The 25213-nt window shown below is 39.4% G+C and overlaps 1 protein-coding gene across 1 annotated transcript in view; it reads left to right on the top strand.

Moving 5' to 3' along the window:
• The window catches only part of ppm1lb (protein phosphatase, Mg2+/Mn2+ dependent, 1Lb), a 60811-nt gene that overhangs the window by 30805 nt on the left and 4793 nt on the right, over nucleotides 1-25213 (top strand). Inside the window, exons 2-3 of the mRNA XM_042486593.2 lie at nucleotides 12303-12519; nucleotides 23830-23991. Coding sequence (XP_042342527.1) covers nucleotides 12303-12519; nucleotides 23830-23991 — 379 coding nt within the window. The remainder of the gene's footprint in view (nucleotides 1-12302; nucleotides 12520-23829; nucleotides 23992-25213) is intronic.

Consider the following 25213-nt stretch of genomic DNA (forward strand, 5'->3'; position numbering starts at 1 on the left):
GTCTGTAGTTTTCTTTAAGAGACTTGGAGGTGGAGACTCGTGGGAAGACTTCTTCCCTCTGTAATGTAATAGGAATGTGCAATACTTGTCCAGAATTATCATTTGTCTTGCAGCAGTAATAAAGGCGCAGGATTGTACGTTGTTGTTGGTAGCTGTTGGTAATAATAGATTTCCTGGAGGAGGAGAATAAAAAAGTAACCAAAGAATAGTGTGTGCTGAGATCACAACATGAAAACACCACCTTCTCACAGTAACATCATGTTCTAGCCTATACACCCCCTAATCATGGCTCAAGTGTTGCTTTACTGAAAACTTCTTTGAAACGAAGCAATAGAAATGGGCTCGGAAAAAAAAGTGACACTATAAATGAATTTCGGTTGTTGTGCAGACTTGTAAAACCCAACCTCTGTGCTTGTTGCACTCACTCATGGCTCCTTCTGGTTACGTACATTTGTCATTACTTCTCATAATATGGATGTAATAAAAGCACTTATTTTGTGGAAAGCAAGCGTATAAATAAAGGTTTAGAGACAAGTGTGTGTGTGTGTGATGACATATTTTTTAATCAGTCCCACACCTCCAAGAAATTTGAAAGTCAATCTGAATAGGAAGCGATTCTCAGTTCTCGTTCTTTTTCTCTCCTCATTTTTCTCACCTGAGTGCACATCTGAAATGGTTTTATCACCTCTGCTCTCTTCCTTTCACCTCCTCATTTCATTTTTTCTTGCTTCCATCACTCCTCTTCCCTCACTGTGGTGTTTATGACCCGTGCTGATTTATGCCGGTCGGAGTTATTCTAATTGCCACCCCTCCGCTCTGTGAGACAGGCAGATGACGTGTGAAGCACCCGGGCCAAATGTAATAACTGTTTCTGTCTATTTGTCTGTGGCACACGCAAAGACATTAATATCAACACTTGCGCACATAGCATGAGCACTGCAGTACTGGTCAGACCTATGTAGATTATAGATTATTACCCAAGAAATTATAGGGCTGTAACGTTTAACGACTTGCAGTACATTTCATGGGTGCCACATTTATACCTTGGCTGCACAATGTGAGTGTGTGTGCGTCCAAATGTTATTTACTGCCATGTCAGCGCCTCTGCACCTTTCCACTTAACATTTTCCATGATCTTTTTCTTTTGCTGCGTCAGTGGCAGCACTTTTCTTGCTGTTATCAGGTGAATATAGAAAAAAATAAAATAAAAAGGCATTGCCGGTACATCATTCATCCACCACACAGCTTTGCAGTTATTGTCTGTAACACACTGATCCACATAAACTGGCAGGATGCATCACTGCAGAGTCAGTTGGACAGTAGAGGGCTAGGCAGATGATAAGGTGAGAGACACAGAAGACGACCTGCAGCAAAGGTCCTCAGCTGTCCACGAAACAGGTTGCTCACTAGCCCACCAGGACACCCCTAATCTGTTGATTTACTTGACTTTGCGCTAGTTAAGTTAGTAAAAGACGATACTGGAGAGTAAATGAACAATAGACAAAACGATCAATTATTTTCCCCCTTGCCAATAAAAATCTTGCATCTGCTATAAAAAGCATGTTTGTCGCTCTATTTCACATAGGCTAAGCCCTCTACGGCACTCTGTAGGTAATACTCTCCTTTATCCACGAGCTCGCAGTTGCCCACTGAAGTTTGAAAAAAAAATTTTTTTTCAGTTGTTCTAATAGAAGTTACTGGATGAAACTTCAGTTGTAAGAGTACATAAATTGCATGGAGAGGAAGGAGTGAGGCAGCGCCTGGATGTGGACAATAGATGTGATGAGTCTGTCATAGTTTATAAACTATAAACAGACATTCATACACCAAACATATGTAACATGGGCTTGCTAATGCGCTGTGTTGTAGAAACAGAGGCTGAAAATACTGAGAAGAAATGGTAAAAATAAGCACTGTTCTGTTAGTGTTGCCTTTTTCTTGCCTAAAATGTTTAAAACAACAAACATATTTTAACTTACCTTGTAAATGCAATACAAGATTGTTTGTTACCAGCCAGCTGCCATATTGTTTCCTGTGAAATAATAGACAAACTTGCATTACGTCATCCATCAGTTGGAGCATTTCTTGGTCTGATTCGGCGCAGTGTATTCAGATAGTTGTAGGTTGGCTACCTCTGAGCAAAAACGAATGCCACAACTCTTTTACCCCATTTTCATGTAGCACTAATTTCAAATATTTGCATCCTTCTGCTGCATAGACTGCCTTTTTTTATGAAAAGACCATCTTTCCAGAATGGAAATACTTCTTTAATTACAACAATTCATGGGAAGAATTAGTATCAGCCAGTATATTCTTAACTTTTTTCACTCATATATCAATACAAATATTATCAGCACATACCCAATATTGATCAGGTTGTAATACAAGCAGCTCATTTCCCTGCACACTCCAGCAGTTATGTTAATCACGTTCTGGCACCACAAATCCTTGGAAATGATGCTGAGCCTCCTTTCTATAAACTAAACATCAGTCTATTATTGAGTCGGTGTCCAGGCCACAGGCTCTGATAGGGACTCTTACTACGAGGTTAGGCTGCAGGAAGCTATGGATCAACCAGACGGCCTCCTTCTAATAGACTGTTTAGGTTTAATATGAGCTTTCACCTCCTCTAATGGACCTGGCTGTCGCAGGAAGGACACAACGTGAGATCTCACTCCAAGTCGTGTGTATTGCAATTGGAGAGGCAGACTGATGACTCTGAGTCTGTTCACTGCCTGAATGCGAATCAACTCCGTAATAGTTCCCTTCACTTTATGAGTAAAGAGGGGTAAGATCTGTCTCTGCTTGTGTGTTTGGGTGTGTACCTGTGTGTGTTTAGAGCGGCAGAGTTGGAGTCGCTAGACGGTCACCTTTGCTGTAAAATCTGCTTTATCGGCAGCTGAATGAGCCAACAACCTGCAGTCTGTTGTCCTTGCGGGCAGGTCTTTGTGTTAACGCAACTTTAAGGGGACTTTGAATGAGATGTCTGCTGAGGTGGGACAGATGTTCAGCCAATCTAAGGCTTTGGCAGCCGTAACCATGGATACCAGATGTTCTTATCATCCCAGTCTCACACCTCTCGTTCTCTCACAGTCGGAGAGGGAAAGAAAAGAGCTGGGCCCAACTCTGTTTTACCAAGAGGCAGTATTTCATGTCTCTCTCTCTCTCTCTCTCTCTGAAGGCTGAAGGCACTGAAGCATTTCCTGCCACTTTTAATGGACTTCTATTCAACTTTCCAGTCCTGATCCACTTTTATAGCTCTGCTCTTCGCTTCTGAAATCCTCATTCACTTTACAGAAGTCATTTCTGTCCTCTTTACACTGTCAGCCACGCAGCACAGTGTTGGCCATTACACACACCCTCTGAGACATGACTGGTATTTGAATATGAATGTTGCTCCCAGTGGTTTATTTTCGAATGTTTCTTGAACTAATGTACTGATGTGTGCTTGTGTGTGTTGGCAGCTAAAGGAGATTTAAAGTTCGCAGTACCACCGCCGTCGCTCTGCCTCAGCCCTCCATCCCTGAGCCCATCTGTGCTCAGAGTGTTTGTTGTGGTTTTGGGTGAGATTTAAGAGCTGGGAGAGCGAAATAGTTTTGGGATGCCTGGGTAAAATCTGTGTGTTTTGGCGCTAGGGGGTGTTTTCAAGGCCACACAAACACTTCCAATCTTGCTCCAGGCTCACACTGCAGGGGAGGCTAATTATTGAGTTGCAATACTTAGTCTTACAATTATTTTTCTAAAAAGTGAAACTAGAAGGGCAGTCGCAGACCCCCCACCAAGGCCAAATACCCTATCTCACAACATTAACAAAAGGGTATCATGATTTGTATATCCCACCCTGTGATTTGAATCCGAAAGAGGAGCCACTCAATGGCTCATTCTAAAGTAACAAAAACACTAAGCTGATTTTCAGGTTATTATAAACTAATCAAATCATAGTTATGCATTTTATATACCAATTCTGCCACGAGATGCCCCTAAATCCTACACAGTGGACCGTTAAGAAATTATACATACTTATTTATGGCTTTATTTACAGGTAACAATGCACATCAATGTAAATGTGCAGGGGTTGGTCATTGTGGAATTTGTACACATGGTTCCAGTGAAAGTAAAAACTAAAAAAATGGATAAAAATAATTAAAATGGAACAAAATTATCTCGTTTTAAAACATAAGAAAAATCAGATCTCAACACTTAATAAAATAAAAAGAACCTATTAACAATAATTTGACCGGTGAAAAAAAATACTCAGCTCAAGGTCCACTTTCTAGCTTTTTCTGGAGCTTTTACCACATCTTTAACAGTCTTTATCAGCATAAGGAAGTACCTCAGTTTTAAAGTATTTTTTTCTATATAAAAAAGGTAAAACTAATCTACAAATTTGTTTCCTGTGTAGTTGCAGTTGTTCAAGGAGGCAACTCAATATTTTAAAACCAGACAGAAAAAATCAGATGATTCCACTGCAACACTATCATCAAAAGTGGATTTTGAGACGAGATTTTAAGCTTCAGAAAAAGCTAAGTGGACTGCTCAGTTGTTGAGTTTTTTGTTTATTGTCAATCTACTGAACTACTATTTGCTAAGTCAAGAGTCATGCTAAACTGCTGAGATCATGTTAAGGTGTGTTTTACAGCGCAGCATGTCGGCACTAAAAGAAAATAAAAGCAGATATAGACAAAACATTATTGACACAAGATCTATTTTGTATTTTTCAAGTGGAATTAAATGATCTTCTCCAGCAGATATATTGCTCAGTAATCTCGTAATTATTAATACAAAAGCATCTTAAGGACTTTAAGGTCCTTCTATGTTGACTGAAATGTCGAGCTCCAAAACAGTTACTTAGTGGACTTTGTGGTGAAAGTGTTTTGCTGTTTGTCTACATCAAGAATCCGTCTCAACTTTTCCAGAGATGAGTGTTTGTTCAAGAATACTGAACCCAGGTGTTTGCCTGTATTCACATTCCTCCTTAAGTACAAATGCTTCTATTTATATTCCAGTGACAACATTATACACAAATACACGCACACACACACACAGTCCCACTCACAACCCCCACTTGGCATAGCCTTGACACATACAAAGCTCAGGTGCGAGATAATTAAATTAGGGCTCCTTGCTAATGCCTCCCCGGCCCTGTGGACAGATCGAGCTCTGCAATGTCATACTGAGGAGAAACATAGGCCTACTACACCTCTGCAGTGTGCACGTGCTTCACCCTGAGTAATTATCAGTCTTACCTTTTTGTTTCCTGCTTAATTTAAAGACAAATGATATCCTTCCTGTACGTAGCATTAAGCACATAGCAAATTATAGTCATTGTGTACTATTCTGGGAGTAGAAAATAGCAAACGTAATCTCCTCCCAGATCACCACGGTAATAATAATTTTAAATTTCTGAATTGAAAATCACAGCGAGAAATATTATGAAATGCTTTTTCTCCAGACTTTCGCTTCTTTAGTATCCTTTCACTGTATTTGATGATTTCCTGTCACTTATCTCAGTCTTTAAGCTGGAGGGACTGTCTCTTTTTCTTGCTCTTTTTCTTTAATGATGTGCTTGAGTGATGCTAATGAATAGTTCTTACACTCCTCCTGTGTCTCCCCCCTCCGTTCACTTTCTTCTTCTCCTCTCCATCTGCCTGCTTGATCTGTCAGAGGGACAGCAGAAAGAGATTTTTCAACTTCGGTTATGAAACTCCCTCAGGGTGATTCTAAAGGAAAACTCGGATGACTTTCCTCATTTCTGCCGGCCTGGCGATGTGATGGATGGAAGTGTTTTAAAGGCCCAGCTATTTCTGTTGGGCTGTCTATCTGAGTGGCTCACAGTAAGCGTTCAAGAGGGAGAGTTTGGGTAGATGATATAGAGTGTGTAGGTGGCCCTGTTGAGATAGGAAGGTGTGTGTTTGTTTGTGTACTTACCATATGTGCATACAGGCCCTTGTGTCTGCATGTATGGTGCAAGTGAAGTGTGGAGTGAAGGGGAGCCAAATTTGATGCTCTGCTCTGCCATGACTGATCGCACTCTGAGCCAGTGCTCCTGTATTGGGAGTGGAAGTCACAATAATAACTTACTCCACTGCAAAAATGTTTTTTTTTTTTTTGTTATTGATTGTTAAAGTGGCTCTGGAGAAAACCAACACATTTTCACTCCCAGCTCGTCACATACAGAGGCTTGGTCAGCGATACCCCCGAAGTAAGTTTTGGATAATTTATGCTTGTTACATGCAGTGTGTATTTTCAAAATAAGTTTCTGCTCATTAAATGGTTACAGTCTCTTTAAAAAAAAAACAACTTAGAACATCCTCCCTTGGGTTTATAGGCATCAAAAGCATGTGGTTAGGTCTAGAAAAAAAACCAGAGCTGATCAGAGCAGATCCATGGATGAGAGCAGCACAAGCTAGAGAGACGAGTGAAAGCATGTTCTGGAGAACCAGTGCAAAGAATAATTAAATTTTAATTTAACTGCGCCTATCTTTTGCTGCTCTGGCTGTGCTATGTTATATATATATATATATATATATATATATATATATATATATATATATATATATATATATATATATATATATATATATATATATATATATATATATATATATATATATATATTGCCAGCTCCAGCCAATAGCAATATTGTGTGGTGCCAGATTGCGTGGGAAACCTTGCATCATATATCTCATGTGACATACATCACTCATGTAATATAGCACGTAGGTCGTCAGTTTGTACACAGGCCTCAAACAGTGGTCTCCTGCTACATTTGTTTGATGGTCCCACTTCATGACTTTGTAGCTCTTTTACCATGGCAACTAAACCTCAAAAAAAGCTGTTGCCTAAGGTGTCTCGTATCATTGTTAAAGGGTTTCCTGGTGCGTCTGTACCTGATGTTGATTTCCACTGATAAAGTGCTGGTATTTGACAAGTTGGGAGTGAGACCATGTTGTGGTTCACTTTTTTTTGTTGCTTAATAGTTAATTGCTGTAACGCACCAACAAACATAGCAATGTACCAACTTGTGCTTAGCAAGCAAATATGATAAACAATGAGTGAATATTTTTTAATAAAGACAATTGGCCTTGCAAATTCTATATGAGGGAGGAAAGGCATTCAACAGGTTTGTTAAACTTAATGTGTCTTAGTGATTAACACCAAATGTAAATATTAGGGGAGAAAACACCAGAAACCCCATATTATTGTACTCATAAACGTTTTGAGAAATTCTGAGTATTTCAGTAACATACAATATTGTGATATAATGTGCTTAAATTCCTTTTTTCAGCAAAATGTATCTAGACTGAAAAAGCTATTATTATTTTTATTATTAATAACTAATTAATAACTAATATAATTATAATAAATACTAGAACTTTATTTATAGTGCACTTTTCATACACGCATTGCAGCTCAAAGTGTTATACAGTAAGTAAAACCAAAACATTAAATAGCATACAAAATAAATGCAACAAGATAGACACAGAGGTAGAACAGAGCAAAGCCAAATGGCCTCAGTTGAAAGCCAAGTTGAATAAATCGTTTTTTAGCTGTCGTTTGAAGGTTTCCACTGAACTTGAGTCTCTAATGTCTTTTGGTATTTCATAGCTTTGGCGCATACTCCGAATAAACTGCACTGCCAATTTTCTTGCAGTATGTGTTTAAAAATTGATTTTATTGATGCAGTAGGCTACAGAAAGTTTAATTTGTATTTGCAATGTTAATCATTAATGTTGTGAAAAAAAATACTTGATGTACATCTATTGCCACACAAAAATACCATGATACCATGCTGTATCAATTTGGTAAATATAACTTTCGTTTTTCTTTCATTCACTCCACTTTCAGTTTTAGCACATTTTTTCTTTCTCCAAAGCAGTGTGTTGGAAAGTAAAGACTTTTAGATCTTGACCTCATGCTGCTCCGACCCCTGTCTATCCCATTTAACGCAGCCATTTATTCAGGTTCTGCTCTCTCATCCTTTAGCTCTTCCCACATTCCTCCGTTGTGCTCTTATGCCAACCGCTAATCTCATCCCCCATTTTGTTCCCCCCTGTATTACTCTCCTTGATCCTTGCCATCTTGTCTTCATCCCTCTATCCCACCATCTTCATCCCTATCCATCCCTCCCTACTATCCCTCCCTCATCCCTCCTTCACTCCTTTCATCCTCTAAGCCGGTGCAGAGGCTGCAGCCAGGTGTTCAATGTCTCGTTCTGGTTAGCCAGCAGGTTAGATTGCCAGATAATTAAGACTTAGCCTCCACTTCCCATTCTGTCAAGATTGCCTGATGTCAGTCCCCATGCTGTGACACACATGCAGTCACACAGTCTGATACACGTGCATGTGCAGTCACATGGTCAGGAGGAATGTAGCTGGGAAAGGGTTTTGTGACCCCGATGCTTTGTGAAGGACTGACAGGAGGACAGTTAAACTGCTCAGTAATTGGCAGAGCAATAACCCAAGCAAACAAAAGTCTTCTTGTTCTATTTATGACCTTTGAACTCAGTTTATAACTCCAGCTTTTTGCATGGTAACCACAGAGGGAAGGTATGTCACCCGTGATTGTCTTAAAGAAGTATTTCACTGCTGGAAAGACGAGATTTAATAGAAGTAGGTAATCTATGAAGACGAAAGACGCAAATACTTTTGATGTTGATGCTACATGACCAGAGAAAACCAAAAAAAAGGAGGCTTTTGCTCTAGCAGTGGATACCAGATTGTACCAATAATGTGATGTAATTAGGGCTGCAACTAACGATTATTTTGATAATCGATTAATCTGTTGATTATTTTTTTGATTAATCGAATTTTGAATCGGATTTAGGGATTTAAAAGTCACACACAAATATATTCCAGCATCATGCATAAACAATGTCGGATAAAACACAGAATAACTTAACAACAGATTGAAAGATTAGTGGGCGTAAAAAGGTTAGTGTATAAAATGTGTTTAACTTTAGCTTGTTAGACAAACAGTATACCATTTCTATTGTGCTATTGTTGTTAGCATCTGGGGCTAATGAACTAAGTTAATGCTAAGTTTGGTGAAATATTCATGCTTGTTGTGCTGGCTGACGAGTTAATCATAAACATTATCCAACATCTGGCAAACTGCAAAAACTACCGTTACGTTTACTTACTTTTAAAACTGAACATCCATAGTTTTTTGTCAAGAATTATGTTTCTGAAAACATTAGATGCAAGATATACACAACACAGATACAGAATCTTGGTTTGTCTTTGATTAGCGCTGCTTAGTTTTACTGTTTGATCTCTGTTTTTTTTGCCCTCTGTTTTCACTGTGCAGGAAGCAGTATGGTGCCCACTTCCTGTTCACAAACTCTCACTATAACAGCTAAACACGACACTAAAATGTGTTTTTATAAACATTTTAGGCAAAAATTAGGCAGTGTAGTGGCATAATCTTGATTTATCTTTGATCAACAATGCCTAGTTTTTTGATCAGATTTTGGTCCGAGTTTGAGAGACAGAGAAAGGGGCGGGTCTTTCTCTCAATCTGCTTTCATACTTTTTGTGTCTGCTGTGGTGGTTAATACGAAAAGGCAGACGTACAGCCTGTGATTTGAGCAACAGCCTCTAGAGCCAGCAAAACTCTGTTGGGTATATTTAATTTAATTCATCTACACATACTACCTACATTGTTTTGATAATTAAAAAAAAAAAAAAAAATGGTTATAAATTGACAAAGTATCCCTTTAAGACAAGAGAAAGGAGTATGTACTGAACATCACCATGGACGCAGAGAGAAGGGACTGTGGGAAATGGGAAAATCTGAAGCATTTGAGTTTTGTTGGAGAAGACAGGGGAATAGTGAGGAATCTAATCTATTTCTAAGGAAATCTTCAATAGCACTGACCAGAAATCACAAGAAAGGACTAGATGAGTTGTTTTCATGTGTAGAGAAGAAGCAGAGGAGGCAAGGTTATCTGAGTTCTTCAAAGCAATTTCCCAAGAAGAAGGAGAGCAAGGTACAGATAGGAGGGAGAGCAAAATGGGGACAGTGTGTGAGAACTTGAAACATTGGGTTCATCTATGGGTCTCTGTCTTATGACCTCAATCATTAAATTCAGCAGCAGGAAACTGCAAACATTTTCTCTCCTACAGTCTCAACTGGCTCACTCTTTTCTTAATCCAGTGCTTTTTAATTACTGCAGGACAGTTAGAGAAAACCACGTATGAAATATGAGCTTCATGGATGCTGCAGATCAGTGGCCACTCAGCAGAATATTATCTGACATTAGAAGTTTTTGAACTTTCTGACCTTGCTCTGGCATGTATTCCCAGTTTGGCACTGAGCCAGAGCAGGGAAGCATTATTTGCTCCGAAACGCCGTTGGTGATGTGTGAGAAAAGGTTCAGTTGGTGTTATCCCAAGAGTAAAATGGATAGAGGTTAGGATACAGTTTCTCTGGCTCAGCTCTATCCTACAGCGGGGTGTGAGTGTGAGCTTGTGTGCCTTTGATTGGCGTTGCACTTTTTTTTTCTTTATCTCTGTTTATCTTTGATTTATCTGCAGCAGAGAGCAGAGAGGACACACAGGTTATTGTCACTGTAACTTGATATGTATGCTACATGCCAAATGCCATGTAACTGTATTTAATGTGGTCTTAAAAAAGGGGAACCACTTGAAAATATTCTGTACCAGTAATGTTCCAGTGTATTTTTATGGTCTTTTTAAATGCAGTTTCCAGTCCAGAGGTCTCTGGCTTAAAGGTAAACTTCAGCATTTTTTAACCTGGACCCTGTTTTCTTGTTTTTGTATATAAGGGACTAATGGAGACAGTTTTTGAAATTGGTCCAGTACTGAGAGAGACCACAGCAGCAGAGTGGCAGGCTGCAGTGTAAGCCCTATGGGCAATTGTGCACTGTCTTACATCCACTAAAAGTGCTCCTTTTGCCACTGTCAGGCTCAGATTGTTATGAGAAGTGTCTGACAACATTAAGGAAAAGGATCCCACCGGGAAATGAAGCGTTCTTCTTTACCTTTTGTTGGTCTGTTAGTCATTGTGATCAAGTCTCACTAAAGGAGTCTCCCTCTAAAATCTCGTGAGAGGTGACTTGATGCAGGAAACATTAGTGAGAGTTGGAGAGAGGAGTGCCAGGAAGAGTTTGTTGTGTTGGTGTACAAAAAGTTTAACCTAATTTTGTTTTAAATATTTTCAAAGTAATGGCTGAATATTTAGTTGATTTCAACAATGTGGAAAAGTCTGCAAGATTTTAGATCAAGACGTCTGTTTGAGCGAGACTTGGTCACACACACTAATAAAAAGACTGGAGCAGCCGACAGTAAAGGCACTTTGAGCCTGTCAGTGGCAAAAGCACTCTGGATGTAAATGATGCTAACATTGCAGCATGTTTTGCTGCTGCAGCTGCAGGGGTCTCTCTCAATACTGGAACAAATTTTAAAAAATGTTTTTTCTATTCATCACATAGACACTAAATCATTGAAAAATAAGGTCCAGGTTCAAAAATACTGACATTCCCTGTAAGTAGTTCTCCTAGACCCCCCTTTAAACTCAATTACTGGCTCTCAGGCTGTCAGTACACCTCTGTGGCCTCAAATGATAAGTTGAACACCAGAAAATCAATCGGCGACAAAATATTTATATAACAATGAATAATTAAAGACGTTTTCTGAGCAAAAATGCCAAAACACTCACTAGTTCCAACATGTCTTTAGTTGCAGTCTTATATCTCATCTATGCATCATCTATTCATCCAAGCGCCAGTAGTTTGTCCTACAGTATTGTTGCGATGTTGATATTGACATATATGATCACATATACACATATGATGACATATATTGTTTTATCTGATTTTCTCCTTATTGCCCAGCCCTGTGTGTTGCCTATAAAATGTTTAAAAAAATAAATTTAAAAAAAGGGGGGAAATGTCTGTCACAACAATGTCCCAGAGCTCAAAGTGGAATCTTGAAGTGATATTTATTTATATATATTTATTTTACAGTTACATACAACAGATAAACACATCAAAATGCCATATTTGAGGAACTGAAATTGAAAACATGTGGCATATTTGTTTTTAATGTAATTAACAGTTTTTCGAATATCAAAATGATTGTCGCTTGTCAAATCAATTCATTGTCACAGCAACAGTAGGCATCATATGCAGTAGTACCAAAGTCTAAAAATAGAAACACACTCATTAGTATGTAGGTCAGAATATGTTTGGTTACAGCTCTGATGGTGTTTCCAACCAAACTTATTTTATCTGCAGTCCTCTAACTCTGCTCCCGTCTCCCTCTGCTCTCCATTATCAGGCTGCTGCTGACTTTGCCAAGGCCCACCTGCCTGAGGCGCTCCGCCAGCAGCTACTGACTTACGAACGGGAGAGAGAACGAGACAGAGAAAAAGACAAGGAGAAAGATGAAAAAAAGGAGAGGGGCGGCCTATCCTATCCTTCCATCCTGGAGCAGCAGATCCTGAATTTGGACAGAGAAATGCTGGACAAGCTTTCTGCCACTTACAATGAAGCAGGTGCGTGTGTTTGTTTATTTGTTATACACAGCAGCTTAGACGCCCCCCCAGCACTTATAACATTTACACATACTATACATGACATGTTTTAAGTGTGTCCATGCAAAAATGTTTGCAAATTCTTTGTCTACAATTTGGAGACATTTTTCCTGCAGCGGTTTTGTCGTCTAGATGCTGCACTGGTTCATTAATTAGCAGTGATCTATGTGTGTGCAGCTGCAATAAAGGACAGAGGCCACGTACAGAAAGAATTTTAACCGTAAGTGTTGCTCATTACTGGGGACACAATAAGACAGCACCAGTAAGTCCAGAGCAATGTTTTTAAATGTCCCCTATAAAGCTGCACCCAAACTATTATTTTCTCCTCCACTGTTTCACTTGACTGTTGTTGAACAGTGACTGTCAGCACCCCCAGCCCTTGCTTATTCAGCTGTTTAAATACAAGCTGATCTTCACAAGGCTTGTAGTAATTATCTCTGGAGAGAGGCAGGGAGGGAGGGGTGACACAAGAGAGAGTGTGATGGATGGATAGAGGTAGAAGAAGGGTCAGAGGGAAAGAGGACATTTTGCTGTTACTGTAGAAAGGGGACGAGAGACCTGTGCGACAGGCAAAATGAAGGGAGGACAATAAAGAGAAATGCTGAGAAAAAAGGGTAAGGAAAGATGTGAAGGAGACAAATGGATAGGGGGGCATTCAAAGGATGAGAAGAATGGATACAAAGGGTGATGAAAAAGTCTGATCTGAATGAACCAAAACAAACCTTTTGGGGGGAGCAGAGGAAGAGAACAAAAAGTCCCACAGTGCAGCGCAATGCAGAGACATACAGGCTTCATTCATAAACATACTGTATTTGCTCTAGATTTCATCACAGCTGTGTTTTTAAGATTATGGCAAAGGTAAAATAAGTTTTTTCACAGGCTAGACATCAGAGTGTTGGTAACAGTAAGAGAGGAGGAGCAGATTAATGAGTTCAATGGTGTTTTTTCATCCACCTCTGTTCATTTAATATCTATACTAAAGGGAGAAATTAGATGAGGCCAAGACCGCCAACACTGAAGCTTTTTCTCTGCAACAGAAACATTATTGGGTTATTGAACATGCAGGGTAGGGGGTTAAAATACAGATTATAAAATGATTACTTGGACTACCTGCAGTAATGTGCTGCAGCCTGAAGAATAAAGCACTCCTGTAGGAAGGCCACATTTCCTTCCGATGCCCTTGATTAAACTAGGGCTGCGGCTGAATAGCCTTTTTTACTTTGGGAGGTTCCTAACTCAAGGAAATGACCCGGAAGTATTGAAGTGGCAGCTGTGATAAGAGCTGTTCAGATTGTATAAATGCTTGAGAAAGGTGCTTCAGTGCTTCCTTCATTATCTCCTTTAACAAAGGGTACACTGGACCATCCTTTACAAAAGGAAAGGAGATAATGCTGCCCACAATTCCTTGCACAAGCAACATTTAATGGCCCAGGTACACCAAACTGACAACAAAGAACTAGTGGTGACGATGGCTGACTGTTCTGTGGCCTCATGTGGCCTGTGTCTTGGACAAAAATTTGCCCTTGAACACACCGCAAAGACTACAGCCAGCACGTGTGTTCTGCGCCATCATGTGAGGAAATAACTCTCCCCACCAGCAGGCAGTGGTAATCTGTAAATGTTATTAATAAAGGGAAACCAGACCACCGACAGGACGTATTCAAGATGCTAGTTGGCTAGTCAGCACATTACAAAACACAACCTGATGCTGAAAGAACAAATGAAATTTACCATGCGCCAGTGATCAGCACCACAAATAATTACAGATCATTTCTGCTAAAGAACTCAATGGCCAAAAAAAAAAATCTTATCTAATATAACAAGTTCATTTGGATCTCACGCCCTCTTGACTTCTGTTGTCTGTTTGCTTTCATCATTTCTGTTTCTCTGAGCTGAACTGCCAATAATAAACTCTAATCATTTTTATAGGGAACTTTTCGAGATACATGTAACAAAGTGCTTCAATAAGGCAGCAAAATAAAACAGATAAGTCATAAAAAAGATTATAAAAAATAATTTGCAGAAGATTACCTAGTAGTCTGCTAGGTTATCTTCTTCTGATCTTCAGAATATTATAGTTTCACCACGGCAGGCTCAATCACATCTGCCATCCATTAGTGTTGTTGAAGTGTAAGTTGTTGCAGTGTAAGTGCAGTCTGATTCTCCTAAGCCCTTTTGAATTCTCCTTTACATTTTTTTTTTATCAAACATCTTTTTCCCTTGTGATTTTGAGGTCAAGGAGAAGCTTTTAGGAGAAAAAACACAGATGGTCTTTTTTTCTTTTCTTTTTTTTTTTTACTATTAAAACACAACCCTCTTTTAGCTGCATGAGATGCACAGTAAACATGAGAGAAATAGAGAAGCACTGAAATGTTTTTGGTTTTACAGGTTAGCAAGTGAGTGAGATGCATATGTTGTCATTCCTCAAAGAGAAATTCCAGTTTATAATAAGTCTGGGTTTTAAATTCAAAGTTTTGCTCAGCGTATAATGTTACACTCACTATGGTAATTTCTGAGATTCTTTGAGCTAAAAAGAAAGCAAATAGCGTGTCTGAACAGTATGTAGCTTTAATGTCAACCTACAGAGACAACTGACAAATTGGTTTTGGGGTCATTGGTATGAAAGGGCCATTGAGGAGGCCTCACATCCTTTAGACCACGATGAGTCATATAATACGCTGATTGTTAAAGTGAAGCATTAAAATCTCCAGGAGCACCCAGTCTGGAGGCAGCGGCTGATTATTTCAGAGCATAGAGGTCAATATGCTGCAGCTGCATTTCCTTTTTCTTACACTAGCCTGCTCTCAACCTGCTCTTCTTCTTTTATACCGTCTGATCTATGTTGGCTACCAAGTAAACCTCCCCCCTGCTGCTCCCTCTGCCTACTTCTGTTCTTGAGCTGTGTGACCTGTTGCATTCAGGCTCCAAAGATCTGTCCAAATCTCTTTCTTTTATCCTTCTATATCTCTATCATCCTTTATTTGAACAGCACAGTAAAAAGGACTGACACAGTGCTTATAGATAGACTTACAGTCAAGCTCCATTACAGTGAAAATGCTTCCACGTTGTGTAATCCAAGCATTAGACAGTCAGGGATTGAATTTGCTGCAGTATTTGTCCTATCTTTCTTGTCAGCGTCTCAGGGGGGGGATCTGCTGATCAGGTAATTGTTGTGCATTCTTGTCCCTCTATCTGATTCAACAATCGCGTCATTTAGGGTGCACAGCTCCCGGCTTTCTGTCGCAATCTGGGCCTAAATTAAGCTGGCAGGGGAGGAAGAGAGAAGGGAAAATAGAAAGACACACTCTCAATTCAGCCTGCAGTCCCTGGGACAACAGCGTATCAGATTTATCCCCCTGTTCATTCATCCCTCTGTTGTTTATCAGCAAACAAAAGCGCTTGAAAGAAAGATAAGGGAGATGGGACTTTGATGGAATGGCCAGGAGCTTAGAGTCTATTATGAAAACAGTCTCCTTAATGCGCTGTGGTATTCTGTTGGTGCTAACCTTTTTCGTAGCTGTGTGGCATGCTTCTCAGCGCACACACACACACACCCACGCAAGCACACCAAAGTCTTCAGTAGTGCAGTAGTCCAATAATCAGTTGTTCTTGTTGCAGGCAGCAATAGAGAGACCAGGCTGATAATTTAGCAGAGTCCTCTTGTATAAAGCTTCCTGTATTACTGAAGTATGTCACTGCTGGAAAGATGGTCTGTTTATAAAACTGGGAGCACTATGCAGTAAAAAGATGTGCCGATGCTTTTGAATTGTTTTACATGACCAGAAAAAAACAGAGCAAAGGGGCTGTTTGCTCAAGAGGTAGAAAACTTACAATTACCAGAATGCACTGCACCATACCAGACCATAAACACTCCTGCTGGTGGGTAACATAATGCAAACTTGTCTGTACTGACACAGGAAACAATATGGTGACCAGCTGATAAAAAACAAGCTTGAATTACAGTTAAGTTAATATATGATTCTAAAACCATTTGAGATGAGAAATATTCAACGCAGTATCGGAAAAGTGTTTAATATTTAATCTGTGCTGCTTAGTTTTAATGTTTTATCGCAGCATTTTCAGCCTCTATTTTTACAATACAGGAAACAGTATTGTGCCCACTTCCCTTTGACAAATTCTCATATTACAGCCAGATAGTGCACTAAAATATGTATAAGACATTTAAGCGGGAAATAGGCAACACAGTAACAAAATTTTGCAGGTTTATATTTCATCAGCACAGCCTAGTTTTACTGTTTGACTGGAGTTTGGTTTGAGTTTAAGAGAGCAATAGAGAGGAGCAGATCTCTCTCTTGATCCACTTCTGTACTCTCTGTGTCCATGGTGGTGGGTATACAAAGGTCTAGCAACAGCTCTAGAGCCAGCCAGCGTGTCATCTAGTGGATTTAAGCTTAGAGATGAACAGGGAGATCTGAGAGCTGAAGATGGAGGAAAGTTTATCATAGTTCGTTTAATACCCACATTTTTATAATACAAACCTGGTTTAAAGTTAACCCTTTAGAATGAAAGTTTAGGGAGGATTAAGAATTGGAAAGCATTTTCATCATCTATCTTCTGGGAGAGAAAAATATTCTTCTAAATATACTTTTTTTTTTTACAAAGCAGGTATTAAATTTACTGAATACTTTATTCACTGCATTATGAAGTAGTGTCACAAGTATCATTTTAATTATGCATATTTATTCTGAATTTTTGAAACATTTTTGATACTCATTTTCCATGACATTAATAAACCGATACCAGCTGTGCTTTCTCGTTCTCTCTTATTTTTAATGTTGACTGCAGTCATTCTGTTCTCTGCTTCCAATATCTTGACAACACTGTTATTAAGTGCTTTATGTTTTATGGACAGGTGATATAAAACAGTGTGTGGAGACTGAGTGCTCTCAACACACAGCAACATGAAGACACACGGCATCATTTCAATGTCAAACTGGCAAAGAACTGAACTCCCTGGCAGCAGAGCCTTTCAGAAATTAAATATCTGCAGGGAGGAAGAGAATATATCTGCCTCTGTAATGCAACACAAAGTATTTGTAGTACTGGTTTCAGCCTGCTGATATTGTATTACAGTATACCGCTATAAAAGCTATATGTCTCTTCGGGAGTTAGAAATGTTCATCAGGCTTTCATGAGGTGCCAGAGACGATATAAATGTTCTCAAAACTCTCCTCAGAGTGCAGCTCATATCTGTTAAGTACCAGTCATTTAGTTTTTGCCTCTCTAAGCTTAGCATTTGTTTGCTTTTGTGATTATTCTTAGCTGAACGTTGACATAGTTGATAGCCTTTCCTCTATGATTGCTGTGATATTATCATTTCATTTTTCTGCTCTGACTCCAGCGATGTTAATCTTTGTTGTTTTCCCCTGTGAAGCATCTGATTACTTTTAAAAAAGCACTTTACATTCCATCCCATGTAAATAAATGTTTGGTCACACAGAGTATGTTTGCAGCAGTTTGTAGGAACTCCTCAGTTTTTCCTCCTTTGGTTTACTTTGTTTATTAAGCAGAGAGAGACCTCATTTGAACTTTAGCGGCACCAAGTAGCAACATCAGTGCTGGTCTTACAGGCCAGTCGAAGTAGATGCCTTTCATTTGGAGACAAAGTTACAGCCAATGATCAGAAAGTCACCTACAGGTACTTGTGGAGCGAGACAGATTGTTGAAATTTTGTACTAAGAACTTGTGACTCTACCAAATCATTTTGATCATGAGGAGACAAAAAAAATCTGAGTCTGTGTTGTGTTCCTAAAATAGAGACAAATCAACTGTTTGTGTTTTTTAACCCAGCGTTGACTGCTCACTGTCAGTGTGAATTATCATTAATGGAGACTGCTTGCTGCTGTTTGTGCGTGTTGTTCTGTGCTTTACTCGCTCACAAAGCCACCTGTTGAAGAATAAGTTCCACTGTACAGTTTATCTGCACGATACAAAAAGCTAATTTTGATAATTTTGATGATTTCTGGAGCAAAGTTAAAGAGAAAAGAAGGTGCAAAAAGAATTTTTTAAAAAAAGTAAAATATCCCAGTTTTGTTAATAGTAGAGTAGAGCAGAGATAGTTGAATAGAGCAGAGAGTAGAGTAGAGACAAAAGTGCACTGGTAAATGTGCATGAACATGAACATAATGTTGATTTAACATTTTACACAGACCAAACAGTTAGGGGTGTGAATAAAGAAGCAGTTCCAGTTAACAACCGGTTCCAAATTGTCTGGTTCGTTGTCTTGGCTTGTTTTTTGGCAGTTGTGCATTGCAAAACAATGACGTCAATCTGATGTATCAGAAACTTGTAACTAAAAGGAGTCATGGTGGAGAGGAAGAAATGGTCTGAAGAACAGCTTCATTTTAAGAAGAAATATGACACAGTGCTGCTTGCAGTATCTGTAGAAAGATGATTTCATGTAATACCAGCAATATGCTGAAACATCTTCAACATGGGCTTAAATTCTTGGAATGCAATGTGCTTGAGTATGTAAGCCCTGAGAGGCAAGAACGAAAAAAATATGTTTTGGGGCAAAAAAAAAAAAAAAGGGGGGGGGGGGGGGGGGGACTTTTTGGGGCGTCTTGTGGTCAAAATGAGTATTACAAAAAGAAACACTTAACACAACAAAATTAGCCTTCTTTAACTCCGGAAAAAAAATTTATTCAAATTAAAATTAAAAAAAAAAAAATCTTGCACCCACCCATAAAATCATATAAATTCTCATTCCTACAAATAGGTTTGACAGGCTCTGGAATCTGAGATACAACAGTTATTGTTACATAACAACACAGCTCATCATTGCAGTAGTTTTTGGCAGCTGACTTCAAAATTTCCACTGCCTGAGCTTCCTGGCCTCACCAAGGAGACTTTTAAAACATTTCTTGTTCACTGCATGACTGCAGGACCATCTAATAGTGACGTTTTTCATTGTGATGAACTATCTATCATGTCAAGCAACTTTCAAGCCTTTGCAAGTTTGATATTGGATTTAAAAGTGCTCTGACTATCTGATCTCTGCATGAAAAACTCATTGATTTCATTCAAGATTTATTGTTTAAGGTGTGTAAAGACTTCAGGCACGTGGCTTTTGTATTGTTCTGTACCCGCTTGGTTGTGTGAAGAGGAAGAAGATAAAAATTTGTAAAGCTGAGAGGGCATTGTTGGTTAGAGTTGATGTCTGCAAGTTTAAAAAGAAAAAAAGATCTGTTAATGTGGGGACATATAGAAGTGAGCTTATCACACCTCTGTAGCCTGTTTGTCATCTGTGCATGAGGATAAATCAGCCACTGCTATCATAACATGTCTAAATCTGACTGAACTGTCAGTGGACGAGCTGCATTGTGGGTAATGTAGACACCAAGTTTTGACCAAGAAGCAAGTGTGGAATAAAGTGGGTGTTATCTCTGATTTTCTATTTTAGAAAAGTGTACATTAATCAGCAATAACTAATGGGTGAACATAATAGTACAAAAGTACATAGTGTATCATCTTATCCCCCATCCATTCCCTCCACCTCCACATTCCCAGATAAACAGACAAAAAAAATACATAGAAACATATAAAAGAGTAAAAAAAAAAAAAGTTGTAGATAATAAAATCATATGTCCATAATTCCTAGTGTAAATATGTCCATAAAGGCTCATGGCCATAAATTGTCCTTGTCCATTATGATCACCTTTTAAAATTCTCTAAGCAAGAAAATAACGTCTTTCCATTTAAAAAAGCATAAATTCAGATGTAACACCTGTGTTAACTGTACATCTAAATCAGTAAATCTAATTTAATCTCTTTTTTTATCATTAACTGATTACACTTAAATTCATTTTGTGATTGAATTACATAACTCTGCCACATGTAACTAGTTACTCTTCTGCACTGCAAACAAGGTTGCTATAACCACATTGCATAATTAGAGGAGATACTTAGATCCATAGGTCTGTCAAATCAGGGGCTTTTCCCACTTATGACCTGAATGCCTCTGCAGATTACGATAAACAATTATCTACTTTGTATCATAAGAATTATAAAAGAAAAAAAAGAAACACTCAGAAAAAATAATTGGTTCAAATGTAGCATACACAAGAGCCAAGAGCGAACTCTCACAAAAGGCCTCAAAAAGGCTGAGGCTGGCCCTGAGGCAGCTAGTTACTCAGTAATGAATGGAATAAAAACTATACATTATAGAGAGCAGAGATTGCTTAAAGCTTCATAGTGATAGTATGCAAATTTAGAGTGCTGTGCATACTTTATAAAGCAGTTTAAAATGCTTTATGTAGTGTGAGATGCTAAAAATAGCATTAATGATACAAGTCCAAACGGGGTAAAATCATGTTTTGGATGGACTAATGGGCAGAGGGTGTTTTTTTACAAAGGCTCTGAAGGAGACAGTGAGCTGGCTGAGCGGGGTGGTGGCTGTCCTGCCCTCTCATTTTTCACCTAAATGCCAAGCAGCTCAGTTCAGCCCAAGAACATAAATCCATGGGTGCTATATGGACACTTGTACTCTCCAGAGTCTGAGAGTGAATCAGTGCACTGATACAGAGTGGAGTGGGAGACTAACTGGGGCTGAGATGTTAATCTTATTGGAGTGTCGAGGGTGTGCCTGGCCGAGCTAAGCCAATAATTAGCATGAGCAGAGGGTGCATGCGGGCTGTGGTGCCATTTTAATAGGGAAAGCTGAACGTGTGCTTGGCATGGCTGGGCTAATTGGGGAAGGGTGTGCTAGGCAAGGCACCTCAGTTCATTATCTCCACCGCTATGGGAAGTAGATAAGGATAATTAGCTGGACAGCATGACACAGTGCAGTGGCAGCTATAGGAACGAGGATTAGGGATGCATACAATGATGGAACTAATAGAAATGGATTTTGCGCAAACTGTGTAAAAGATTCAGTAACTCATTTACAGTTGAGTGGCATCAATGTTCACTTCATTCATCTGAGCCTCGCTTCCAGCTGGTGCTCTTTCTCATCGTTATTTTCTGTCAATTACTGTTTTTTTTCTCTGTTTATCACTTTTTTTCTCACCCCGAGCTATAAATGGGAGTAATAAAATCATTGTCCTGCTGAGAAGTAATCTCTTTTCTCTTTCTTTCCTCATGTATCTCATCTTCCTCAATTTATCTGCATCCACTGCTGGCTCTTTTCTCACAGCTCTTTCCTTTCATACTGCAGCTGCATCAGGTGTAGGACAGAGTAACTGAATAAAAACGTCATGGGGGAGATACATTTATTTCATTTACCTCAACGGCAAACACCTGAGACATAAACTGTCAGCGTGCATCACACCCAGATGTGGAGATTCTGTCTCCCGGGTGGTCCAGACCAGTAGGACCCCCTGCTTTCTCCTCTTTTTTCCTTCCCTCCTCTGCCCTCTGAGCAGTTTTGTCTTTTCTCTGTGTGAGCAGATGGCCAAACAGGCAGATCTGTTCTTTCTCTACAGGACTTTGGATCTCACACAATAGGCCTTAGATTCGTAGTCCAGACTCTGTTCTGCCTGGCTGGGAACCTAAACAAAGAGAGGAAGGAGGAGAAGAAATAAAAGCGCTTCAGAGTGGTACAGGGAAGAAAAGTTACTTCAAAGACTTTCTGCAATGTTTGCACATGATTCATGTGTTTCACTTTAGTGCAGGGGGAAGGGAGGCAGCTTTTCTTCTTAGATTACTGAAGTTTTTAATTAAGGTTGCTATATTTAAGGTTGGGTGATATCAATACATGCTGTGAGTTGATATAAATTTGTCAGCTGGAACATAGTTTTCAAGCAGGAGCGTTTTATGGCAAAATTGGATTATTTTAGCCACGCAAGCATGAGTGTGGCTCTTTGGATGGGAATGTGGGTCTGTCAGTTGTTCAACACTTTGGTTCAGACTGAAATATGTGAACAGTTATTTGATGGGGCTGAGCTTTTGTTTCTTCATGGACATCAGAGGATGAACCCTCATGACTGGTTGATACCCTGACTTTTCCTCCAGCACCACCATGATGTTGACGTTCGATGTTTTGAGTGATGTCCCCTCAGGATGAATTGTTGTAACTTTTGTGATCCCCACTTTTTCATCTAGCGCCATCATGTTCATGGATGGATCACTGAATGGGCCTACCGGGCACAGGCCCAGGGGCTCAAACTGTCCAACACGTTCTCTCTCCGAGCTCGTCCTGTGGTGCCGCTCGGTCAGGACCTTTCTGTGACGTCTTAGGTGTCCTTGTACGTCAGCTGTTCACGCTCCGGGATGCTGATACGATGATTTTAACAAATGCACATGTGGTGGGATGAAGCAGCCTGGTCCCTATGTTCACACAGTAGGGTGGACTGTCACAATGGTTTAGATAAGGCAACAAAGTCACAGGTGGATTGATTTTAGCACAAGAGGAACATGGTAAGATGTAAAATCAAACACATGCATCCACACAGGAAGCGAACTCCTGCACCAAAGTCGGTTGTCTGTGGGACCTATTTACCTCCCCATCCACTCGCACTCCTTATATAACGTGGTTACCGGCAGCGTTACTACCTGACGCTGTCCTTCAGCGTTTCAGGTGCACGTGACGGGTTTCATCCATCTGCGTTGTCAAGTGACCCTGCCCATAAGCATGTGGACGCAGAAGTTGGCTTTTGGCGTCACACTAATACACCGAAAGCTCTGACAGAGCGGTGCTATTTTACGACTTCAGAATGAGATCAGGTCAAACTGTCAGCCCACCCTTTATGCTCAACTGCAAAATGTCCCTCCAAGACATAAGTTATGGCCAAACTCAAAGTGATCACAACAGATGTAAAGCAAAGAGCCACAAAACAACCAAAAAATGACACAAAATTATGTAAGAGACATAAAACCACCAAAAGATGCACAATGAATACAAACAGACTCAAAACAACACCAAAAAAAGAGACGAAAGCACCACAGAGTCTGTGTTTCTTGCTCCCGGAGAGGTGGTGGGGGCTTTTGCACATCTGTTCCCAGTGGCCGGTTGTCTTTTAATCTGCCCATAATCTAATTTTTCCGATTATTCCAACATCCCGTAAATGCAGGGATAGTCTTTCTGTATGATTTATGCATAAATGTAATACATTTGTCAGGTATTTGATTAGCTTAACACCAAGAAAGGGCAATCTTGTCTGGTTATTTTATCCATTTTTATTTTCTATAAATTTACTGTATTACAATATGACACATATCCCATTCAAATTGTCATATCATTCTTTCTCCATCTCTCTTTCTCCATGCTTTTCTGCTCTGCTCCTGTCCTCCTCTCTCCTCCATCTGTCGCAGGTACTACGTGTCTGGTGGCCTTGCTGTCTGATAAGGAGTTGACGGTGGCCAACGTAGGAGACTCACGTGGAGTTCTTTGCGATAAAGACGGCAACGCCATTCCTCTGTCACACGACCACAAACCTTACCAGCTGAAAGAACGCAAGAGGATCAAGAAGGCTGGTGAGAAAACGGCTGCAGTCCAGACAAGTAGACTTCCCTTTTTTTACGGATTCTGAGCAGCAGAACAAGGCTTTAGTTAAAACTCGAGGGAACATCAAAACTGAGATTGTTGTCATGAAAGCATAAAAAAGTGTTCTTATGATCAAAGCGAAGCACCATTATCCCTTTTGCCACACATCTTGTGTCTCTGTGCTCAGGCTGACATCAAACCCCTGTGACTGATAACACAATCTGTTTCTAAAGCAGCATGTTATCAAATGCAGCCAGACAGTGCACAGTATTTAAGGTGTATTTGAAGACATAATTTTCCCTCCTGCCCTATCTGCATAGCCTGTGCTGAGGAGAGTTTGATGGCGGGTTGCCAGATTCGACAGTCGGTGTGGTCGCTGTCAGGAAAGCCCACCATCTCCATCTAATGGTCTGATTGGGTACTAAAACTTTACAGATTTAGTTTGCATTATGTTGCTGTTTACTTATTCGTGTCACATACTTGCAATTATGATGCTACAGAGGATTTCCTATGGTTTTAAATAAAGTAAGGGGAGGAAACTAATTTTTTAATCATACATAAATACGGGAACCACTAAAATACCAATAAAAATAGTTTATACAGTTCATCCTCTCTCGTGGGGTATTATCATCTTGTAAGTTGGTGTTTGTCTCTCTTACACATTCTTGTAAACACAGATAAGGAACAATTAATGTCAGTAACTTTATACCTACACAAGAGGCTCTTATTAGAGCATCTTGTTGCCTAAATTTACATATTAATGAGGAAACCCTGATTTTCTTGACACTGTTGTAACCCCTTAACACTAAAGTAATTGCTGTCTATGCACTGAAAAAATGCAGTTAATAACATGTTGATACTAGAGCCAGAGAATGCAACAAGTTATCACAAAAGAGTCAAATCTCAAGTACTTGAGCCAGTTCTATAATCATTTATTGTTTTTTTTTTTCTTTTAAATCCCCTCAAGCTGTACCAATAATGTATCTTAAAGGCCCAGTGTGTAAGAATTAGGGGAATCTATTTGCAGAAATAATATTAACTCAAGCACAAAAACAGAATGTCTGCAAGTCTTTTAATTCAATTTGCTAAATATTAGGCCCTAAAAGTCATTAAAAAATCAAAAATTTTGATTTTGTGAGGTTTCAATTGCCTCAAACATTTTCTCATTTCATGTAGAAATCTTTTCATTTATTTTTGTTCAAATGAGTCAAG

The sequence above is a fragment of the Plectropomus leopardus genome, chromosome 6, assembly GCF_026936395.1.
Source record: "Plectropomus leopardus strain MGB_pleo_1.0 chromosome 6, ASM2693639v1, whole genome shotgun sequence".
Lineage (NCBI taxonomy): Eukaryota > Metazoa > Chordata > Actinopteri > Perciformes > Serranidae > Plectropomus > Plectropomus leopardus.